The sequence below is a fragment of the Protopterus annectens genome, chromosome 1.part2 (genome assembly GCF_019279795.1).
Source record: "Protopterus annectens isolate FY-2018-M chromosome 1.part2, PAN1.0, whole genome shotgun sequence".
Classification (NCBI taxonomy): domain Eukaryota; kingdom Metazoa; phylum Chordata; order Ceratodontiformes; family Protopteridae; genus Protopterus; species Protopterus annectens.
Genome location: NC_056727.1, coordinates 831815785 through 831840603, shown reverse-complemented (window position 1 = coordinate 831840603; position 24819 = coordinate 831815785). Strand labels below are relative to the sequence as shown.

At 43.9% G+C, this 24819-nt stretch overlaps 1 protein-coding gene across 2 annotated transcripts in view; it reads left to right on the top strand.

Moving 5' to 3' along the window:
• LGALS8 (galectin 8) overlaps nucleotides 1-20948 on the top strand; it is an 892437-nt gene extending 871489 nt beyond the window's left edge. For both annotated transcript variants that reach the window (XM_044059159.1, XM_044059152.1), the window contains one exon: nucleotides 20145-20948. In XM_044059159.1, the coding sequence (XP_043915094.1) occupies nucleotides 20145-20294 (150 nt within the window). In that variant the 3' untranslated portion in view covers nucleotides 20295-20948. The remainder of the gene's footprint in view (nucleotides 1-20144) is intronic.
• Nucleotides 20949-24819: the final 3871 nt, after the last annotated feature.

Here is a 24819-nt window from a genome sequence, read left to right as displayed (position 1 = left end):
CTTCGTAGACATTCCTGGATGCAGCTTTGCGAGTTTGCCGAACCCTTCCCATCTTCCTTTATTGACACTCCCTTTGATGGTTCATCCTTGTTCGGGCCAAAAGTGAAAGAAACTCTCACCAGGAGCCAACAAGATGGTAAGACTCTGTATGCCTTTGGAGTCCGTTTTTCCACCCCTACCAGACTTTATCCTAAAGGTCAAAAAAGTGGAAAAATGTGGTTCCTTAAGTCCAAAGGAGCCTTATTTGACACTCATGGTGATCCTTCCCCCAGGGGCAGAGGAGGAAATAACAATGGAAGACGCCGTCCACGCAGCATTGGGGGTCCACATAACCAGGGTGACAGAGATACATTCTCTGGTAGGCCCTTCCAGTGCTCCTGAAAGGAGGCCTGCCTATCCACCTCTGGATGGAAATTGGGGGGGGGGGGGGCGCACTATCGCTGTATCCAGAAGTCTGGCTAAATTTGACTCAAGACAAATGGGTACAGTCCATTATATCCAGGGGTTACAACATTCCTTTTCACTGTCCACCTCATCCATCAAAGTTTATTCCAGACATTCCACCCGGTCAAAGGGATCAAGCAACACTAGAAATTCAAATGTTGCTAGAAAAAAGAGTCATCCAAGAAGTCCCCACAGGCCAACTGGGATCCGGAATTTACTCAAGGTTCTGTTTAGTTCCAAAAAAGACAGGGGACTGGAGACCCATATTGGATCTCAGCAGACTAAACAAGTTGGTGAAAAAGTCAAAGTTCCGGATGGTAACACTGCAGTCTATACTCCTGTTTTTGGGAAAAGACAATTGGATGTGCTGGTTAGATCTTCAGGATGCGTACTACCACATAAATATGGACAGGCGCGAAAGAAGATTTCTACACTTCTGGCTGGGAGCCAGTCATTACCAGTTCAGAGCTCTACCCTTTGGACTCACCACAGCCCCCAGGGTGTTTACCAAATGCATGGCAGTAGTCACGGCTCATCTGAGACATCAGGGATTCCAGGTGTTTCCATACTTAGACGACTGGCTCCTAACTGCTAACACCAAGCAGCTACTAAACAAAGCAAGAGACTGCACCATCCATCTCTTCTCAAAACTAGGCATTACTATAAATGCAGAAAAATCTGCCTTGTTGCCATCACAGCATATAACCTTCATTGGTGCAGATTTAAATACAAACAACATGCTGGCAAAACTTCCTGAAGAAAGGATCCAAATGTTATGCAGTCAAGTGCTTACTTTACTGAACAAGAAAAAAGTACAGGGAAGATTTTCCTTCAAAGTCCTGGGCTCTATGGCAGCGACGATAACACTACTTCCCCTGGCACAACTTCACATGTGAATATTGCAGTGGCTACTCTTCACTCAATGGTCCATACAGGAGTTACCCATGTCTCATGAGATCCTCATAACAGACCTCTGCAAGAAGGACCTACTTTGGTGGGTCCAGTCCATTCAGGTAACAATGGGCAGACTGTACTTCTCCAACCTGTCACTACAGTAACCACGGACGCATCCCAGATAGGGGGGGGGGCATTATCTGTGACAGATGGTCCAAGGGGTTTGAAAAGATCACCAGTACCATTTGCACATCAGTTTCCTAGAGCTGAGGGCAGAACTTCTGGTGTTGCAAGCATTTCAGAACTCTCTTCCCATGGGGACTATTGCAATTCAGACAGACAATATGTCGGTGGTATGGTACATCAAACAACATCTGGGAACCAGATCCTACCCCCATGTCGAGAGGCCCAGTGAGTTTGGCAATGGGCGATATCTTCTCAATGCTTTCTGTCACCAATGCACATACCAGGGAAGTCCAGTGTTATAGCAGACAGGCTAAGGAGAGCGATTCTCTTGCCTCACAAGTGGTCCATCAATCAGGAAGTTGCGAATCAAACTTTTTTGGCAAATGTGGCCAGCCTTGCTGCAACTTTTTTGCCACTCCCTTCAGTACCAAATGCAGCAACTACTTTGCCCTAATCTCCCCTCTGGGAGAGTCACCGAGGGATGCACTTGTTCACGATTGGCCCCTGGGACTTCTTTATGCCTTTCTCCCATTTCCCTTGATTCCAAAGGTTATCCAGAAAGCAAAGTTGTTGCGTCATAGGTTGATTCTCATTGCACCACACTGGCCTCATCAGATTTGGTTCCCCTTTCTTTGGCCCCACCTCAGGAGGACCCATGGATCCTAGACCCAGTGCCGGATCTTCTGAAGCATTAGTCAGGAATGCTCCACCATGCCGTCTACACTGTCAGGCTGACAGCTTACCTACTCCACTTCTGATTTTAGCCAGGCTTCCGGAATTATCCCCTGCAGTACGTCACATTGTAGTCTCTTCGCAGAAGCAGACAACTAAGAAATTTTATGCAAGCAAATGGAAGAGGTTCTCTTGTTGGGCTAACAATAAACACATAGATCCCTTTACAGCATCTATACCTGCACTTCTGGAATTTCTGACAGAAATTTTTAATAAAGGAGCAGCGGCAGCCACTATTCGAGTTCAACTAGCTGCTATTTCTAATTATCATGTGGGAGACTTCAGATCTAGTGTAATGTCCCATAGACTATGCAAAGCTTTCCTCAAGGGTACTTTTCTGTTAAGACCACCCTTCAGAGAACCTTCTCCTCCTTGGGACCTCAGTCTAGTGTTATCATATTTGATCCTGCCTTCTTTCAAACCAGCATCATCTTGTTCATTAAAATTTTATCTTGGAAAACACTTTTCCTGACAGCAGTTACTTCAGCTAGGAGAGTATCAGAGTTGCAAGCCTTGTCTATCCATCCACCCTATTTGATCTTCCACAAAGATAGAGTTTCCCTCAGAATAAATCCTTCCTTCTTACCGAAAGTTTGTTCTCAAGCAAATTTAAACCAAAATATAGAATTGCCAGTGTTTTTTCCTAACTATAGCAACAAGGCAGAGTATAAACTCCATCAACTGGATGTGCGTAGGCAGTTGCGTTTTTACTTGCAGAAGTTCAGAAAGTCAGACCAATTGTTTGTCTCCTATTCAGAAAATAAAAAAGGTTTGGCAATCTCAAAAGTTACCTTGTCCAAATGGCTTACTGAGACCATCACCTATGTCTGTGATTCCCACAATAAAGAACCGTGGGAAAAATTAAAGGGCATTCAACTAGAGTGGTATCTACCTCCATTGCCTTTCAGTCCAAACTTCCATTGGATTCAATTTGTGCTGCTGCTACATGGGTTAACCCTCATACTTTTATTACTCATTACAAAGTAGATGTGGTCTCTCGGAACAGGGAATCCTTTGGTTCCACTGTCCTGAAGAATTTATTCCCTTGAGCCACCCAAGAAAAAGGTGCTGGGGACTCTGTCCCAACCAGCAAGAATGAAGGCGAGATGGGACAACATAACATAAAGCAGTTATGTACTCACCATAACGTTCCATGTTTGTTGTCCAGTATCTCGCCTTCAGTCTTGCGTCCCACCCAGCCATTCCCTCCTGGAGGATCTAGAGGAAATTTCTCAAAATTGGCAGATAAGGTCTGATTCTCTTCTTGCCTTTTCTTGTTAACTTTATGACAATATGTTTCATATATTACCTTTTTGGATATTGGATATATCATAGGAACTTTTCTCCCTCAAACGAGATCTGGGGAACAGCCACTAAGCACCAGGGGATAGGACTTAGCCTCGAGCCATTAGAAGCTGTCGAGCATTGGTATACAGCCAAACCCAACCAGCAAGACTGAAGGCGAGGTACTGGACAACAAACATGGAACAGTATGGTGAGTACATAACTTCTTTTTCTGGTGGCAGTCACTGCAGCTAAATAGATTTCAGAAATGCAAGCACTTTCCTGCAAACCACCGTATAATTTTTTTATAAGGATAGGGTTTCCTTAAGAACTAACACATCCTTCTTTCCTAAGGTGGCATATGAACCTAATATCAGTCAGTCTATAAATCTGTCAATCTTTTTTCTGTTTATCAAACAAAGGTGAAAACGTGCTAGATATGCTGGACATTTTTTATCAGAACAGATTCAATCTCCATAGAACTAAACCTTTCAGAAAGTCAGATCATAGGATGTTACTAGGTTATTGGCCCTGAGGCCCGTATAAGCCTAGCCAAGAGTTTATCCCATGCATAGACAAATCAGCACCCGATGCCCCTGTCCAGCAGGGACATGAGTGGAATCCCAGGGATGTATTTTCTATTTCCTATCCAGTTATCCAGATTGCACTTAAAAGGGGTAAAGAGGTACTCTGCTTGATGTGGAGAGGGAGTCTGTTCCATAGATGGGGGAGCCAGCAAGTCCTATTGATGTCACAGGCCAGGTTGAGGCCGCGTGTGCATGTTATTCAAGTGGAGCTTGACTTGCAGATATGCAGCGGTCCCATCAAGGGGGTTCTGAGATAGCCTTGTATGCCAGACAGAGGTCATCTCTGAGGAGTCTGTATGAAACAGAGTAGAGGGATAGGGCTTTTAGCCTATCTGTGTATGGTAGATTTTTTGAGGCCCTGGATTCTCCTGGTGAGGAACCTTTGTGGTCTCTCCAGCTGCTGCATGTGCTTTGTGAGGTACATGCTGAATGGGGCGTTGTACTCAATAATGGGCCTTATAAGGGAAGAATACAGGGATGTTATGACCTCCTTGTCCCTGGATGAGATACCCTTACTTATGAGATGGGCCATGTAGAAAGCTTTCCGTACAAAGGAAGCAACATGGTGGTCAAAAGTCAGGCTGCTATCAATCTGGGTGCCCAAATCCCTCACGACTGACTGCGTGCTTAAACATTATTAATGTGATAATTTGTAGGGACATCTCTCTCCCCAGAGGAGATAATGATGCATTTTTTTGTATTCAGCTTGAGGCCATGTTTCTGGCACCAGTCATTTGTTTGGGTGAGACCCTCTTGGAAAATGTCCACTTCACTAGGGGAATTGATGACAGCTCCCAACTTGCAGTCATCTGCAAACTTGGTCAGCCATAGCCCACTGGTTTTGGCCTGTACCTCAGAAAAGTATATCCCAAATAACAAAGGCCGCAAGACCGAACCCTGAGGTACGCCACTTGATATGGGTCTACCGCTTGAGGTGGCTTCCCCTATTTTGACTAGGTGGTTTTTATCAGTGAGCCAGTTGGCTACCCATCTGGTAATATATGGATTGATGTCTAGTTGAGAGAGTTTATCTATTATGCCTGAGTGGGGAATAGTGTCGAAGGCTTTGGCCAGGTCAAGGTAGGTGGTGTGCACTGTCTTCCCCTCATCCATGGCTTTGGTGACTGTCTCAAAAAAGATGACCAAATTTAACAGACATGACCTCCACTTGATTAAGCCAAACTGTTTGGGATCGAGTGTTTGGATGTTGCCAATGTCCTAGTTAATCCGTTCCATGGCCTTGCAGATCAGGCTAGTTGGGCTGATGGTCTATAATTTCCCAGATTAGTAGACGCTCCACCTTTGTGTAAAGGGATGACAGTGGCTGTCCTACATTCAGCTGGGACAAAACTGGTACTCAAGCTTTGGTTGAATAGGGCGCCTAATGGTGCTGCAAGTTCCTGCCTAAGTTCATGTAGGATGCAGCCTGGGATGTTATCAGGTCCCATGGAGGCTGTATGTTTTGCTTTTGAGAGAGCAGTGATGACCTGATCCCTAGATATAAGGGAAAGGGGGCAGGTACAGGGAATGTCCTGATTTACTGATGGTGGGGCGCAGAGGGGTGAAATTTTCACTGAATCTGTCAGCCAGCAGGTTTGCTATATCTACGGCATTTGTATATGTGGTGTCTTTGACTACCAGTTCTGAACAGATCTGGGTGCTACCTTTGAGATTACGGACATATGTGAAGAAGGTCTCATGATTGCTTCTAGTAGATGTGGCCAATTTGGACTCAGTTTGCTTTGGAGGATTTCACTAGTGCTCTTATTTGCTTGTTTAAGCTAAGGAGAGATTGCTTCCAGTTGAGCTCCTGCTCCTTCTTGGTTCTGGACAGCAATTTTTTTCTTTTGTTATAGAGTTTATTTATTGCAGATGTCCACCAGACAGGTTTACTCTTCCTTGCGGAGAATGATTTAGTCCTGTCAGCTATTCCAGATTCCATGCATCTGTATAAATGTTCGTATAGTAATTTAGTATAGTTTTGGATACTGGTGCCAGTTCCTAGAGAGAGGGAGGGTACTGTGAAGCTGTTTATATCATCCCTCAGGAGGCTGTAATCAGCTTTGGAGAAGTTTTTTTGATTGACTCTAGTTAGAGGGGGGGGGGGTTGAGGGGAGATGGTGACTGCTTTACGGTCTGATCTTACAAGGGAGGATGATACTGCAGGGATGCTGCAGTAGTTACTCATGTTGGTTAATACTAAGTCCAGGATGTTATCACCTCTTGTGGGGGTATCATCTAGCTGTTCCAAAGCATTTGCATTGACAATATCGAGGAATCTCTGGGCATTTGTGTTCTGGCAAGAGTAGTTCTTTTAGTCTATGTTTGGGTAGTTAAAGTCACCCCGGATCAGGGTAAAGGGTTGAATCTTGATAGATTTGAAGAGTTCTAGATAGGCAGTTTGGGCATCTTGGGTCAGATTTGGGGGCCGGTAGCTAGCTATGATTTGTATAGGGGTCTTGTCAGTAGTTAACTGCACCTGGAGTGTCTGCTGTGTCATACTGTTTGATCAGCCTGGAGGTGTGCATGTCTTTAATATATATTGAAACCCCACCTCCTTTGGCTTTACTACCCACAGTTTGGGGTCTGAATGTATGATAGGATGTGTAACCAGGTAAGGCTGGGGTGCCCTCCGCAGCTTTGAACCAGGTTTCTGTAACTGCACAGATGTCAGCATTTTCCAGGGTTAGGAATGCTTGCAATGAGTGCATTTCCATGTTTAGACTCCTAGCGTTTAGCAGCATGACCTTTAATTTGTGTTTTGTTGAAATTTTTATGTTGGTATTTTTAACCTTATCACTTTTCCTAAAAAAAGGCACTGTAGGGGAGGCAAGAGCCTTTACCAGAATCTTGAAGCCCAGGTGAGACAGATGCAGGCCATCTCTGGCAAAGCATCGTGGTCTGTTGATCATATCTTCCTAGGCTGTCAGGTACTGGATCCCCCTGGAATGGCAACAGAAACTAAGCGAATTGTTAAAGTCAAGTCATTTTCTGTTTGTATTCAGGCATCATTCTGGGTGACGGTAGAATGCTGCTTAAGGTTAGTGACATACCTGTCTGGGACACATATTCAGCGAGTTCAATCATATCTCTCTTCGCATAGTCCAGGGAGGTATGTCTCGTGTCATTCAAACCAACATGGACTACGACAGAGTCATAAAAGTACCTGTTGTTGAGTGCGTGTGTGATTTGGTGGATTCTGGCCCCTGACAGACAACTAACCGTGACTTTTTCCTTATCCAGCCTGGTGAGAGGCACATCTGCGTGTCTCACAGTGGAGTCACCTATGACTAATATGTTGGGTTTATGGTTAAGCCTTAGTGGTTGTGAGACACAGGTGTGTAAACTATTCCTGCATGGTATGTGATTTAGAGGGCTGTGGAGATCGCATGTGTTTTTGCCTTGGAGGTTTTTGCCTCGGAAGTCTCCTTTGTTTGGGTATGTTTTTGTTGAGGACCTCCACATAAGTAGGTGTGTGTTGTGTAGGTGTGGTTGGTGTTTGAGGTGTACTGATTGTGTTGACAACCTTCTCAGTGCCAGATATACTGGCTTGTGAGGGAGAGAGCTTGGACTCTAGGTTCCTAATGTAATTGCATCTCTCGCAAATTGTGTTCCTAGGTGGTAGTCTGTGCACATAAGGCAGTTGCTACACTGTCTCAGGATGCCCATATCAACCAGACTGGCAGGAGAAACTGTAGGAAATTGTCCATCCATATTTTTCAGAATCTGAGAGAGAAGGCCAGGGAGAGCTAAGGGGTTAGCCTAAAGCCCAAGTGTTTAACCAAAACTAAAAGGCTTAGAATAACACAATTTAAACAGGCTATAAACAAGCAGTAACAAATGCAACAGAAAAGATGCAATTGAACACTTTAGAGAACAAGCTGCAACAAGTAGCAGAAAAAGCAAGATGAAGTAATGGAGCAGGAGAAGGAGACACAAATACAGTACAAGAAGCTGAATAAAGTGTTTTTTTTTTGTTAGTAAAGTGGAAAAGGAGAGAGTTGGAACAGAACAAAATTCAAGGTTAAGGAACTAAGATCAACTGTTTGTGGCAGTCTGTACATCCAAATTGGGCAAAGCAGTGCCTGAAGTTACTCTGTGTAGATGGTTATCTGAATGTATTTTATTTGTGTACAGTAAAAAGGGTTTGTCTCTACAATCCAAACCTGAGGATCATTCCAATAGGGCAGTGGCCACCTATGCAGCTTTGCCAGTAGATTAGCTAGTGATGATATTTGTGCAGCATCTACTTGGTCCAGAGTTCATACATTCATATATCATTATAGACTCTCTGAACAATCTAGATTTTCATTCATCCTTTGACTCCACCATCCTCAAGAGTGTCCTTCCTTGATACTGCCTGGGTCTGTATGCTTGGGAATCTGTCCCATAGTTGAATCTAATGAAGATAGACAACATTGGATACGAACGTTATATGCTTAACCATAACAATAGATCCATGTTGTCTGATGATGTCCAGTTCAACATCCCTCCCACCTTCCCCTTGCCATATTGTTACAGATAGGACTGCAATGACCAGTCAACTTCGTCATTCCCTGTCTGTGATCAGACATTAGTGCCAGTGTCTTATAACCATGCCATTTATTCTATCTTGTATTATGAACAAGAAATCTGAAGTAGTTAACTTCATTTGATCAGCAACCTGTGGGTTATGGATCCGATACGAAAGCATACCAAGCAAAATATCCGAGCTCCAAGCTCCTCCCCCCTACCCACACTGCACTGCAACCTCCTTCCTATCCTCAGATCTCATTTGCCACGGCTTCGCCAGCACGGGATTCTTGAGCTTCAGGCAAGTGTCAGGGTTTTTCTCTAAAACATGGTCTGTGTGTTTCCTTTTTGATAATTCTTAGGTAAATTATTAGTTATCCACGATACTTATTGGGTTTTTTCCTTATTTGAAAGTTGAAAACTTTCAGATAGAGTAGGCCTCCCTTCCCGCCCATCGTGTGTGTGTGTTCTGTAGGATGTCAGAAAGTGACTTTCTCTAAGTGCACAGAGTGTGGCCACAAGCTGTCTCCAGCTGATGGTCACACTTTGTGTGTAGTTTGCTTGGGGGTGGCCCATTTGTCTTCCAGCTGCAAGATTTGTGCGGCCTTCAAGCCCCAAGCCTTTTGGGATCGCAGGAATAAGTTGATTCTGGCAGGTCTTCTACCCGCAGAATCAACTTCTGCCTCTTCTTCTTCTTCAGCTTCCTTACCAGCCGCGGCTGTGGCTGTTCAGCCTTCTGGCCCTTCTCCCCTGTCCGGGACTCACCCTCCCACCTTACCACAGGGAGAGAGAGAGGCCAAGAAGATTAAAGAAAAGTACAGGGATACAGAGAGACATGTAGATAAGGATAAAGATAGAGAGAGGGGCCGAAATGACAGGCCGAGTTAGATCCAACGGCTCCTCCTGCTAAAGTAATCTTGTCTCCAGTAAAAGTTGCCAGGCCATCCTGTCTTCGGCTCCATTCACCATGTTTTTCGCCGGAGGAGGAGGATAGACCACCCTTGAGGTAGTCTTCATGTCGGCTCTCCTGACTGGCATCGGTAGCGTGCTACATATCATCCAGAAGCATCTCTGAAGCAGACATGGATCGGATGATGCAAAGGTTTCTACAAACTCAAATGCAAATGGGGGCATTGCTGGCTCCCCCCCTCCTGGTGCGGGGAGTTTGGCTCCTTTTTCGCCCCGATAGCTCCTTCTCCAATCCACAATTGGATATCGGAGTCTATGGATCCGAGGAGCCCCGGAGTCAGGGGGTCAGTGCCGATGGTTCCTTCGGCCTCAACGCAGGCCATGCCCTCGAGTCTGTCAGATCCGCTTTCGGATCCGTGCTCTCAGAGCTGAGAGTTGGGCGTCGGATCCAAGGGGATGAGTGTGTCATCGGCTCCATTGTGGTCGGGGCATACCATCCCTTCGGGTCCGACTGTTCCAGCTTTGGCTCCAATCCCTTCATCAGATCCGAGGGTCTCGGCTACCAGTTTCAAGGAGGCTGGGTCTCCCTCAGCATTCAATGTCGTGGAAAGGGTTCTCTCTGGAGGATCGAGATCCCTCACTCTGTCCTCGGGGTCCAACTCTGCTCTTTCGCAGTTGGGTTTGTCTTCCATCATCCAGTCCCCCCAGGGAGAGCCTGTCTCCATTGTGCCCCAGATAGTTCCCTTGGAGGAACAAGAAACCATTTGTGAGCCCTCCCCAGAGAGTCCACCCGAGGAGGTCCCTCACAAATGCCAGTGTAAGAGGAGGCACTTGGACTCCCCCGAGTCCCTCACCGAGGATACCGACTTGGAGGAAGGGGAAGGTTCACCCAAATTACCCCCCGAAGACGTCTCCTTTGGAGACATTATGGAAATCCTTCGCCGGGGGGGGGGGGGTCCAGCCAAAAACCTTCCTCTGACGAGACTGTATTTCTGGAGGCGTTCTACACAGGCCCATCTACCTCTTGGGTGTCCCCCCCCCCCGGCTGACCCTCTGGTGGACCTTATTCACCACCAGAGCTTGAAGGGAACCGGACACTGTGGAGCCTATACCCAAAAGACCCGACAAAATACTGAGTGCACCGGCAGATAGAGCTTCTTGGAACAAAGGTTCCCCGGTTGATGCCATGGTAGTGGCAGCGGCCACAAAAAAGGAACTCACCCAAGAAAGTTCTTCGATCCACCCCCCCAGACAAGGAGTCCAGGGCTGTGGACCATCTTGGAAAGCAGACTTTTGCTTCAGCCACCTTTAACTATAAGAGCACTGAATTACTTGGCCCACGTAAGTCGACTGCAGCGGGACCTCATGAAAGAGTACGCTGAGTCTCCCCTGAGTCCATGTCGGCTGAGGATAAATGGAACTTCTCGGTTCGTATGGCCACTCTCAAGTCTGTGTCCAATACGTCCATGCGTTGACTCTCTCATGCCATCGAGGGAGCTGCTAGGGCTAGCGGGTCCGGCATTGCCTTAAGGCATCACGCCTGGCTCTGTCTTTGCGACTTCTCAGAACCCTTCAAGGCATCCTTCGCTAACACACCCTTTGACGGTTCCACCCTGTTCGGGAAGACTGTCCACGATACGCTTGTCCAGAGCGAGAAAGACGGGAAGACGCTGTCAGCCATCGGAAATCCGCTTCTCTAACCCTCAAAGGTCTTTCTCCAGGAACCAGTGAGGGCAAAAGAAGCTGTGGTTCCGGAAAACTCAGCAGTCCTGGAACGCTCAGGACTCCTTCTCCCCCAGAGGCAGAGGGGACAAGGTGGATGCCAGCCCAGAGGCAGAGGGGGGCCGAAGAACTTCGGGTCACGTGAACCTTTTTCAGAGTGACCCGCTCAGCAACCCTGAGGGGTTATCCGACTGCTCCTCTCTGGAGGCAGTTGGGGGGGGCGTTGTTCGATGCACCTAGCCCAATGGGAGTCCATCACGACAGATCGCTGGGTGCTTCGAATAATATCCAGAGGCTATTCTATTCCCTTCATAAACAAGCCCCATTACACAAGGCGCCTCCCGGACATCCCACACACTCAGAGGGAGGCTGCGGCCTTGGAAATACAAAAACTACTATGAAAAAGAGCCATCCAGCAGGTACCCCCAGACCAGTCCAGATCAGGCATCTATTCCAGGTTCTTTTTGGTGCCAAAAAAGACAGGGGACCTAAGGCCGACTCTCAACTTGTCAACAATGAACCTGTTCATTGCCAAGGAAACATTCCAGATGGTCACGCTTCAATCCATCCTGCCCTTCCTGCAGGAGGAAGACTGGTTGTGCTCGATAGACCTCAAGGATGCGTACTACCATATTCTGATGGACAGGCGATCCAAGAGGTTCCTCCGCTTTCGGCTAGGGGCCAGTCATTATCAATTCAGGGTCCTACCCTTCGGTCTCACCACAGCCCCCAGGGTGGTCACCAAGGTCATGGCAATTATAGCGGCCCACCTGAGACTTCAGGGCATTCAGGTCTTTCCGTACCTGGACTGGCTTCTCACCGCCCCCACCAGGCATCTACTCTTGCTAGCCAGAGATTTCTTTCTCCGGATATCACCTCGGCTAGGGATTACCATAAACCTAAGGAAGTCTTCCCTTCAACCTGTTCAAGTGTTAGACTTTGTAGGGGCGAGAATAGATTCTCGCCAGGCCAGGGCATTCTTAACCCCAGACAGACTACACAGCCTGACACTTCATATGTTAGCGCTTCTGTAGTCCCCTGCACCCCCTGCAAAATTAGTCCTGAGAGCCTTAGGGTCCATGGCAGCAGCTATCAACCTGATCCCTTGTGCTTGTCTGCATATGAGAATTTTACAGTGGACGTTGCAAGTTCAGTGGTTGATTCTTCATCAACCTCTAGATTTTCCGATCCCTCCAAGCAGAGTATGCAGAAATGCTCTCACGTGGTGGCTCCAATCTCGGAATTTGCAGGAGGGACATCCCTTTCTTGCACCCCAACCCCAAGCCACGGTGACCACTGATGCCTCCCGCCTATGGGGGGGGGCATTATTTGGGCAGGACTGTTCAAGGCACGTGGACTCAAAACGAGACTGTTCTGCATATAAATGTCCTAGAGATGAGAGCGATCCTTTTACCGTTGCAGGCCCTTCATGCTTATCTACCTCTGGGAACTATTGCGATCCAGTCAGACAATATGTCAGTGGTCTGGTATATCAACAAACAGGAAGGAACCAAGTCTTATCCCCTTTGTCGAGAAGCAATGAGAGTCTGGGAATGGGTGATCTCCACCATTCCGGGTCAGTCCAACATCTTGGCGGACAAATTGAGCAGAATTATCCTTTCTCCTTAAGAGTGATCTCTGAACCCTTGTGTAGCGGAACAGATCTTCCTCAAGTGGGGTCAGCCTTGCAGCGATCTCTTCGAATCACCTTCCAACGGGGAGTGCAGCAAGTTTTTCACTCTAATCCCCCCAAGGGGGGAAAGCACAGACACACTCTTGTTCATGCTTGGCCACCCGGTCTTCTTTATGCATATCCCCTGCTCATGATAAAGTTCTTACAGAAAGCTCGCCGGTTGGGGAGCAGATTAATCCTCATAGCCCCATTATGGCCTCGTCAAGTCTGGTTCCCCTGTCTTCGGTCTCATGTCATAGCTCCATCTTGGATCCCATTCTGGATCTAATTTGTCATCCCTCGGGAATGCTTCCTCCGAATCTGGACAGACTGAAGCTCACAGATTGGCTGCCCCAGTTCCACTAGTTGCTAGGACTCCCGGTATCTCTTCTCCTGTTAAGTCTATCTTGGTTGTGGCATATAAATCCTCTACCAGGAAAATTTATTCTAGCAAATGGAGACGCTTCTCCATTTAGGCTTCACAGAGAAATCTAGATCCTTTTACCGCTCCGATTCCAGCGGTATTAGACTTTTTGTCTCATATCTTCCAGCAAGGAGCCAGCTCCTCCACAGTGAAGGTCCAGCTGCCGGCTATTTCTCATTTCCATGTAGGGGACAATTTAGGCTCCCTCGCTGCTGCCAGAATTTGTAAGACCTTTTTGAAAGGCACTTTTCTTCTGCGACCCCCTATTAAGAATCCGTCACCGCCGTGGGATCTCACTGTGGTTCTTCAGGTCTTAGTTGTGCCTCCTTTCGAGCCGTTGGCATCAGTTGACTTAAAATTTTTGTCATGGAAGACGGCTTTTTTGGTAGCTATAACTTCAGCAAGGAGAGTGTCAGAGCTGCAAGCTCTTTATATGAAACCCCTATACCTTGTGTTTCATAAGGACACGGTGTCTCTCAGGACTAATCCATCCTTTCTTCCTAAAGTTGCTTCTGAGACAAATATTAATCAATCTATTAATTTGCCTGTCTTTTTCCCTAATTTTCAGAACAAAGGGGAATACAAACTTCATTTGCTGGGTGTTCACAGGCAGTTAAGTTTTTATTTGCACAGGACAGCGGCCTTTCGCAAATCTGATCAACTTTTTGTTTCTTTTGCGAAGCCGTTTTTAGGGAAACCAGTTCTAAAGGTGACTCTGGCTAGGTGGATTTCCCTTTGTATCCTACAAGCATACAGAGAGCTTGGTTTACCAGAACCAGTAGGAGTTCATGCCCATTCTACACGTTCTATGGCGACGTCTGCAGCATTCTGGTCTAGAGTTTCCTTGGATGACATTTGCACAGCGGCTACCTGGGCATCTGCTCACACCTTTATTAATCATTATAAACTGGATTTGGTGTTTAGAGGAAGGGCTTCTTTTGGCTCTGCAGTGCTCCGGAATATCCTTCCTTAAGGGCCTCCCAAGATTTTGGGTAGCTGGGGACTCTGTCCCACAGGTTGCTGATCAAATGAAGTTAACTACTTCAGATAAAGAAGTTATGTACTCACCATAACGTTCCATCTGAGTAGGTAAACTCAATTTGTCAGCAAATGTCCCTCCCTCCTTCCCCCTTGCCTTGGCGTTTTTTTGCTGAACTCGATGTCCAGAGTTCACGAGTTGGAGGTTTGTCCTTGATTTAGAGGTCTCAGGTTAGTTTGTTGGTGTCATGTATGGAGTGGCAAACTCGATCTGAGGATTGGAAGGAGGTTGCAGTGCAGTATGGGTAGGGGGGAGGATCTTGGAGCTCGGATCTTTTGCTTGGTATGCTGCCGGCTCGGATCCGTATCAGATCCTTAACCCACAGGTTGCTGACAAATGAAGTGTACCTACTCAGATGGAACATTATGGTGAATACATAACTTCTTTTTTTTTCACCAGCTTATAATTACATGGATTTATTTTTTGGATAGTAAGGTGGAGTTCAGGGACTTATGGGTAGGGGAGGCTTCGGAATCTTGGAACCTAACAGCTTCATATTTAGTGCAGAGGTCAAGTCAGTCAGATCAGACAACTCGTAGTTGAACTGGATAAAAATCGGACAACATGACTCTATTGTTATGGTAAGTACATAACGTTCATATTTTGCAGTTTCTGATGGGCCCTCCCTTTGAACCTGCGGCTAATGTTAATATGAAATATCTGTCTTGGAAGACGTTATTTTTGGTGGCTATCACCTCTTCCAGGAAAATTTCTGAATTACATGCCCTTTCCTCAAAACCTCCCTATCTTGTTTTTCACAAAGGAATGTTCTTAAAAACAATCCATCTTTCTTCTGTTAGATGGCTTCCAAATCATCCATTAAACAGTCCATAAATTTGCCAGTTTTCTTCCCAGATTTCTCAAGCAAGATGTTAGATGCTCACCAGAAGTTGCATTTTATTTGCATTGGAAAACAATCTTTCAGAAAATCTGATAATTTATTTGTCTGCTTTTATAAAGCCAAAATGAGAAAAGAAGTATCTAAGGTTGCACTATCTCGTTGACCGGCTTAGTGCATTTCTTTTGTTTGCCAAGAAAAGGGGTTATCACTCCTTTCAACCCTTAAGGTTCATTCTGCAAGACCTGTGTCTTCTTCTACAGCCTTCTTCTCTAGAGTCCCAATTGATGATATATGTGCTGCTACTACCTGGTCAAAAGTCCATACCTTTATCTCACATTATAAATTGGATATCCAGTCCAGATCCAAAGCTTTCTTTGGTTCAGCTGTCTCACATTATAAATTGGATATCCAGTCCAGATCCAAAGCTTTCTTTGGTTCAGCTGTGCTCAGGAATATCCCTCCATTAGGCATCCTGAGTATAAATGTAGCTGGAGACTCTATCCAACCTTTTGAGGAATGGACGGAAAAGCCAACATCAAGTAACAAAACCTATGTACTTACCATAATGTTAGGTCTGTGTTTTCTTTTGTGCTTATCTACTGCGCCCAGAGTCTTTACAAAGTGCCTGGCACCAGTAATTGCATTTTGCAGACAAAGAAGTATTCAAATATATCCTTACTTGGACAACTGTCTCATTCAAGCAGAGAACAAGGACACTCTTCTACGACACCTGGCATTCCTGATCAGAAGAGGAATCAGAAGAAATAGAAACCTGATCTGAAGATTCATAGTCAGTGTCTTGCCTAGGCGTCTTATCTGGAGGGGGATGGGTACCCTGATCAAGGTAATAAGGTCTTCAGCCATTTTGATCATCTGTTTTTTAGGCATAGAGGCCTGTGCATGTGGCTCAGGCATCGTTTCTTTAGTTTTAGAAGGTGTCTTTGCCTTTGGTTTTGCAGCTTTCGTCGGTTTGATGTAAAAATGTTGAGGTCTGAATACACCCTCAGAAGCCGGTGCCTGCTCAGCGGCTCCGTCGGTCCAATACCTTGAGTATCTTGCGGCATGCCAGACTCCACATGGGTGTCGGTAGAGGCCTGCGACTCAAAGTTAGCGGGTATCAGGGGCTGCGAAAGCACCTCACTGAGTACTGGCGAACTGGCGACTGGCTTAGGAGAAGCTTCGTCATCGGTTTTGGATCTCGACTGCCTTTCTCTGTCCTTTTCTTTGCATTTCTTATATACTCCGGTAGTCGGATTGCCATCCGACGACATCTCTGGGTAGTTAAATCTGTTTCCAAAATACTTAGATGCAAAAATATACCGACGCTTAATAGTGCGTTGGTTAAATCTAGCACTAAACCGACAGTCAGGCACTTTGTGATCAGGGCCTAGGCAAGTAATACAGTATAAATAGAAATCCTTATGAGATATTTACTTCCCACAAGTTTTACAATTATTAACTTTTTCTGACATCGGTAAAAAGCAAGAAAAAAGTTTCCCCAACGGGGTACTTAGATTTATTGAAGACTTCGGGTCTGAAACTCAAATGCGAATATTTTAGTAGTCGGCCGACCAGCACTTGTGAAATGCTTCTGCTTCGGGCACCGCGCGGCAAGAAAGACTGAAGAAAATGGCGTCAGCTGCATGTTTTATACCCCTGATGACCTGACGTCATGGAAGAGAAGACAGCAACCGGCCTTGGGACCCAAGACTTTGGAATTCAGGCCGACTGAGGGCAACCTGCCAGCAAATTACCCAAATGTAATGACTGCAACAGTGAATACACTTGAACATCTACATTTATGGTAAGTGTACACAACTGTACTTTTTTGGTAACCTTAGATTCAAAAGTTGCTTATTACATCTCTATTCATCAAAATTTCAGATTTTTTTAAGGTTTTATTTTACCCTTTGGGCTATCCACTGTTTCATGAGTATTCATAAAGTATGTAGCTCCTGTAATAGCACATCACACGCTACTGGGTATCCACATTTTTTTCCATATTTAGACAAATTGCTTATCTTTGCAGGGTTTTTTTCAGTGTATCTTGTGTTAAAAATCTCCTTTGCAGGATTAGATTCCAAGAGAATATTCAAAAGTCTTTTTTGACTCCATTACACAGGATTGTGTTTCTGGGGTGCCTACTATACACCTTAGTATAAAGAGATTTTCTTCCACAGAAAAAAAAATAGACCTACTACACAGGTTTTTACCTCAGACTTAGGTCACTGCAAGGGAATAACTGAGAATTCTGGGTCTCATGGTGCATCATCCCTCCTCTGGGCCAGTAATCAAGGAGCCTTAATCCTCAGCACTGACACCGGTGAGGGACATTCACTTGGAACAAAAATAGATGAACACAGTATTTCCAGATACAGCTCTCCGCACCAAGCACGATTTCCTTTAAAAGTATACAGGAAATACACTCCCATCCTGGGGATGGGTTTCCTCTCTCTCGTCAGGCCCCGAATTAGACTCCACACTGACCACAGCTGTAGAGTTGAGTCTTCAGCCGAGTGTTCTAAGCCAAGTCCTCCACCACCCTCTCTTGAAACCAGTGCTCTGTGTCCCTGCTCCAAGTAGCTGACACACACATACTTTTTGACATTTGGTCTTCACACACACACACACACACACACACACACACACACACACACACACACACACACACACACACACACACACACACCTGAGAAAGGCTGGCACAGATTTACAGACTATGCCCCCTCTGCCCAGACTATAATGTAGATACTGCCATATAGCATATAAGCTGAACAGGATAAAGGCAGACCCTCACATTGGGGAGGTAGATCAGAGGTTTTCAAGATTTGATCCATCTCTGGGGAGGTCCTCAATTAGACCTTTTTTACCTCCTCTCTGCACAATCAGTTGGCAAAATTCTGCTCCAGAACTCCATGCAACAAGGCATGAAAGACAGATGCCTTTTCTTTTCCTTGGACATGAATGTTCCAGTATGCTTTTCCAACCTTTTAATTGATATCCAGGGTTCTCCCTTCTAGCTCAGGCAACAGTGGTTCTCCCTTCTTTTCGAATTGGCCAGGAGAAAATTACCACAAGCTTCCCCACAGATTGGATCTACTGACATAAGAATAGGGACGTTTGATACATCCCAAGCTTCTTCAACTGACTGCCTGAATGATAGGGTCTTGATAACCTTTTAGACATCTGTTTACTGAGGATATACAGCAGCAGATACTAATGGAGACAAGAGAGCCTGCTACTAGAGAATCATATATTATCAAATGGAAAATGTTTTCTAGTTGGTGCCAAGAACATGACTAGCACCCATTCAGAGCTAGTATTTCTTTGTTTTTACAATTTTGCTGCAAGTTAGTTTCCTGTGGCCTGTCTTACCCATCTATCAAGGTTGATTTTCGGCAGTTTCAGCATGTCTGCCCATGGATCGATCCCCCTATGTCAAAGCATTCCTATGTCAGAATATTTTTGAAAGGTGTATTGCATATGAAACTTCCAAGAAAAATGGTGGCTCCTTCTTAGGATCTTAATTTTGTGTTAGAGATGCTAGCACTTGCTCCATTTGAACCAGCTCATCTGTCTGACTTGAGTTCCTTAACATGGAAAACAGTTTTACTGGTTGCTCAAACCTGTGGAAGCAGAGTATCTGAGTTGCAAGCTCTTATGGTGGGTCAACCCCATCTCATTTTCCATGGAGACAGGGTTTCCTTGAGAAGTAATCCTTCTTTTATACCTAAAGTGGTATCCAAGTTTACTTTAATCCAAACTACCTATCTCCTTGTTTTATTTCCTGGATCCCAAAATACCTCATACCCTGGTTGTCCACAGACAATTTGGTTACTATTGTGTCAGAACAAAATCTTTCAGAAGTTCTGATCGGTTGTTCATATCTTGTAAAGGTAAGAAGAAGGGGAACCTGTATCAAAGCAGACTGTTTCAAAATTGTTCTTGAGCTAATACTTTTTGTTATTCCCCATCATGACAAAACTATTTCAGGCAGGGTCAGTGCACTATCTGTCAGGGTCTTAGCTTCATCTATGGCTTTTTGAAAAGGGTTGGACTCTAGAAGCAGCAGCTTGGTCCTCTGTAAATACTTTTACAAAGAACTACAGGCTAGATTCCTTCTATAGGTCTAGGTCAGGTTTTGTTAGGACCATTCTCAAGGGGCACCTTGAACCTACTCCTTCCACATCCCAGTTGTTGTAAGCTATCGTAGTGTAGCCATATAGCTTAGGCTACTGCAGCAGTGATCAATATGAAGAATATAGCACAGCTGTGTAAGTAAACTTACCATAACAGTAGTGATCACTGCTGTAGTAGTCACTCACACCATTCCCCTTGTTTTTTGGTGTGTTTTTATGCCAAGGTATGGACATGTATTTTTTGTTGTTCCTAGCAATGTCCTCTCAGGGCTCAACATCTCTTAGTTGGCATGAAATTTCTGAATGGCTTGGCACCCAAACATGTCTTTCTAGTCAGGAAGGTGCCCTGAAGCTTTAGAAGTTGCCGGATATAACCCATATTGCTTAGACTACTGCACCAATGATTATTCAAACATCTGTTGTTATGGTATGTTTACTTAAACAGCTGCTCTTGTTTTCCTGGTTCCTGCTCTGATTTTGTTTACCATTATGTTTTTGTTGAGCTTTTTCCCCAGCCCTCCACTGAGAATGAGATCTGCCCAGTTGGACAACTTGGACACTAAAACAAAATTAAATAAAATGCCTCGAGAAGAATAGCTTTTCTTAGCACTGTCTTGTATTCCTTCTTGATATCTTTACATTCATGCATTCTACACAAGTAAGCCTTTGTGTATTTTATCCTGGTTTATTTATCATGCACTTTATTTTGTGTATTAAGTAAATGAAAATTAAGAAACTCAATATGTTTTTCTTTCTTAGATTATAATATTGTGCGAGACTCATCAGTATAAAGTTGCAGTAAATGGAGAGCATACGCTGGAATATAAACATCGGTTTAAGGACCTTAACAAGATCAACCAGCTGGAGATTAATGGTGCTGTCCGCCTTTTGGGTGTGAGCAGTTGGTGATGGAGTTTGACATCAATATTGTAGCAGGCTGTCTCTACTTATTGATTTGCTGTCTGCTTCTTTTTAGATTAACAATCCTGTTTAAGCAACAAAACAAATATTTATTTTACATTTAAAAAATGTTCATATGCATCCTAATGTATGCAAACACTCTTTCATGTAAAAATAAAACTTTGTTTTAAGCCACTTCTTTATTAAATTAACATTTAAAAAAGCTTCCAATCACAGAAGTGTAAACTAATCATGCCCTATTTACTGCATTAATATTAACATGGCAGGAGGCATGTACATCACTTAAGGGCCAGAATAATTAGAGCGGATTAGGGTAAGTAAGTTCTTCTGAAGCAGTTAACTGCCATCCTGTTGGCACAAGAATCGTAGCATCACTCAAAGATGGAAGAACATTTAGAAACAAACTGTATTACTATCAGAATGTAAGCATGACTAATCACTTTGACTGATTTTGTTAGGTTGCCTTGCCTCTGTAGTAAAAGTAAGTGCCTTACAGTGCAACAAAAGAGTTCATGTTTATGTGACCTGTTCTGTACTTTTCTTTTTGTTTTCTGATTTTGTAACATCTGGACAAGAGGACGCATTTGCAACTTTTAAACTGGATTTTATGTGGCAATACAGATTTTTGTTTTCATAAGTTTATTCCTGCTGTAATTGTTATTTATATAACGTGTTTTTCTTTTCTTGCTGATTGCTATTGTATAAATTGTTTGTTTTAACTCCTAGTTACTCTAAGAGTGGCATCCATAAATGTTCATTGGGGTTGAGCATGGAATTTTGCTCAACTGGCAGAGTTACACTGGCTGGCTGTAATGTATCTCATAGACTTGTGTAGTTAGCATATTTCTGATTCCATTAAAGCCCTTTGGTGATTGTCTCTGATTTGTAACCATGTAGTTAGAATAGTGTTGGGTGGAAACCTCTTTCAGTAGATTACAGCTACAATCTCCTGTTGCAGTGAATGGACACAACACAGCATTTAGCTGTGTACACCCTCCTTGGTACATGCGACTATGAATATTTCTGAGTTGCTGTACTATACAGCTTATGAATTGCAATAATTACAGTGACATCCCTGGACCTAAATTAAATAAGCTATGCACACAAGTTGCCTTTGCATATGGCTGTGGTAAACTGAGAAGTTGACTCACTGCTCATCCAAAGCTGTGCATTTTTTTTTAGTTGCTTTTGGCTTGCATACTACAGGTTTATGAATACCGCCCTCATTTTTTTTCTTTTTTATGAAAGAGTCCTATAGGTAGCAAAATGAGTTATATGTAGTTTAAACATGCTTTGCTAAATTAACATGGCTGTAGTTTAGAAGCCATTAACTGTGCAATACCTCCATTGTTTGGGAATTGTAATAAATTACATTTTTATGTATGATTCTTTGTAAACATATAAAACCCAGTTCATACTCCTTCAATATTAAAAAAAAGGAATATTGGTCGTTTCAATAATAGTGCACCTACTTAATGTTTAGACTGCATTCTTGAACTTTGGATAAATGAAAGGAGTTATAACATATTTGTATTCTTGACCTTTCTATAAGTATTTAAGTGGTATTTTTCCCAAGAATTTAACTGTGTTCTGTTGATTTTTGGTCACAAAGACAGATGTTTATTTTGTTTTGTATTTAATCTGCCCATTCTTGGGAGCAATATGATGAATCAGATTTTTTTTAAATTCACAGACGTAAGTATATTAACTGAATTAAGAGTTTAGGTGAGTTTAGAATATTTGCAGTGCACACCAGTTTAAAACTTGATTTCAAGTCCATGGTTTTTGCTTACTTTGCCCCTACTTTCTGTTCATCATCAGCCCCCTCCTGGCCATTCTGCCTATTCAGTGCCCATCACTGAGGCAAGGGTTGACCAGGGGGCCAGAGCGTCTCTCTCTCTCTCTCTCTCACACACACACAGTAAGAATTTGGGGTGTGCAGTGGGCAGACTGCAGAAGACATCCCCACAATTTCTTCCAATCGGCCCTGCCCCCTCCCCTTCAAGGCATGAGCAGTCATCTCCCCAGTCTCGGCCAGGGAATTAGCACCTCCCATCCCCCCACCCCACCCCACCCAAGAGAATCAAGCAAGCTTGTGCCCTTTTCTTCCTCCCCCAACCTGCCTTACTTTTCCAGTTCTAGGACCTCTTATTAGACATTGAAGATTGTCTCTCTGAAGACCATATGTCCTATTGTGCACTACAGGATATTTTTAGCTGTGGTTATTACATTGTTATGTAATAAATAAAAAGGCACATGAAGGAATATTTAACAGGATTGCAGAAAGCTTTATGTAGGAGTTGATAAATACAAGTTTGTGAATCGGAACTCATAGTTGTCTTGACTGTCTTCATATCTGAGCTTCTTGTAACTTCACTGAAAATAGGGGCATTTACCATAGCAATTTACTTTTTCTCTGCTGTAGAAGACATCATTGTGAAATTGTATGTCAGAACCGTTCTTATTCAGCATCGGATTTCATGAAGTCCTGCATGACACACCCCATCCTCAAAATCAGTTATATAAGGGGTGTCGCCTCCATGTGCCTGACAGCTCTTTCTCCAGAGTGAAACAATTGCTGACTCTTTAGCTTCTTTTACATTTTTTATAGTTGTTTGTTTAGTATTTTAGTGCTGGACTTGTCTTCTTCTTTGTCATTTTTAGTACTAAAACATTGTTTACCTTATTAATGCGTACTGGCAGCCAGTTATTTAACTGTGATATTTTGGACTGGCAACAGACTGGATTGCAGTTGCCTAGAACGTAGAGTCACAAAAAAGTAAATATGAGAAGATCTTTACAGCAGAGAAAAGCAGATTTTTGCTATTCTTGTTCAATTAAGTAATTTTCTTACAATTTAATGTTCTTAATATAAAACTTAATACCACAAATTCAATAATGCATTTAATTACAGTAAAACAAAAGCACTGTGTGTAATGTCTGTTTTTCAAACATAAACTATTAGCTTAAATAAGATAAGGCAGGCTGCACAGCTAGCACTAAGCACAAGAGAATAGTTAGTGCTGGTGGTGTTAATGAGTTAAGAAAATGTGGGGTGGGAAAGGCATATTTCTTTGTTGTATCTTTTGGCTTTTCCCAGTTAGGGGTCGCCACAGCGGAACTCCGGTCCGCTAATGATTGGCAGTAGATTTTTACGTACTGAGTTGCCAGCCCTGATGCACAACCTTCAACGAAGGTACGCCCATTCACGCATGTCTCCACACAGAAGACGCTTTAGCTGAGAATCGAATAGGACGTCTTACTGTAAGGTGACAACGCTACTGCAGCACCACCACTGCAGTAAAATTCACACAGTGTCTGTTTAATGTGGGGCATCAGCATGCCATCCAGCAATGTATCCCATTTACAGTAAGTCAGCCTGTATACTCTATGCTGCTAAGCACATCTCCTTGAGACTAAGCCTCTAGAGTGGAAGTTGAATGCAGTATTGCCCAAAGAAACCGCTTTCTTACCTTATGTTTCTTCACCAGACTAGAGGAAAGCAGTGGTAAGATTCCACTGAGACAGTAATAGCTAGCTCAGTATGTTCTGTTTGATAAAAGAAAAAAAGTCTAGAATGATACTGGTGAAGCCTTCCAAAGTTAGGGAATGGCTTTCACCATATGAAATCCTCCCAAAAGTAGTTTAAGGTACCCCATCAGTTTATTTTTCTTGCCAAGAGCATAAACAAGCATAAACCTGAAAGACCAAGTCTGAGCTAGTAACTGCCTTGATGTCTGTTGATCAGGATTTGCCAGTTCTTTCATTTCTCTGACACTTGGTGTATAGTTGCTTAATTTAAGAGTTGTCTCTGCACTGAGACTGGCCATATCCATATGTTCCATTGTAACTGCCAATACCATTACCAAACTTGCTATTACCAGTGTTGTTGCCATTAGCCCTCTGCAGGAGTAAGAAAAGGCACAAATGGATGTACTTCCTGGAATCACTGGTGTCTACAGTGAGGGTAAAATGCGCAACAGTTGCTGGTTTTAGACTTGCACTAATAGTTCAACATCTAATTTATGTGCAGAAGATGAGAAACCTCTCTGGATTTTCAGTCACTTCCCCCAAGCTCTTCACTTTAAATCTTTGAATTTTTCAGGATTACCTCAGCCTTTAAGCAAACTCAACAGCTCCCCTTTCCTTCGATGTTTTTTTTTTGTCAAGGCTGATCAAAGGCTTTAGGCCAGATACTCATACCAGCACCTGAACTACTGAATATGAAAGCAGTGTCCCTGTAACTGCAGTCCGCACCAGTGCAGGAACAGGCTGTACTGGTCCCAACATTCTTGTAGTTTGTCATCTTCTCCACCCAGGAGTTACAGGAAGTAGAGAAGCAAGAAACCTTTCAAGTTTCACAGACATAATTCCAAGTTCAGAACATGACTTATTCTTCTTTCGGGAGCAGAAGGTCTAGTTGGCTGACAGATTCATTTGATTCTGTTGTAGGAGACCATGTAAAAATGTCTTATTGTCCATGTAAATGGCTCTTGACTGATACTTTTTCAAA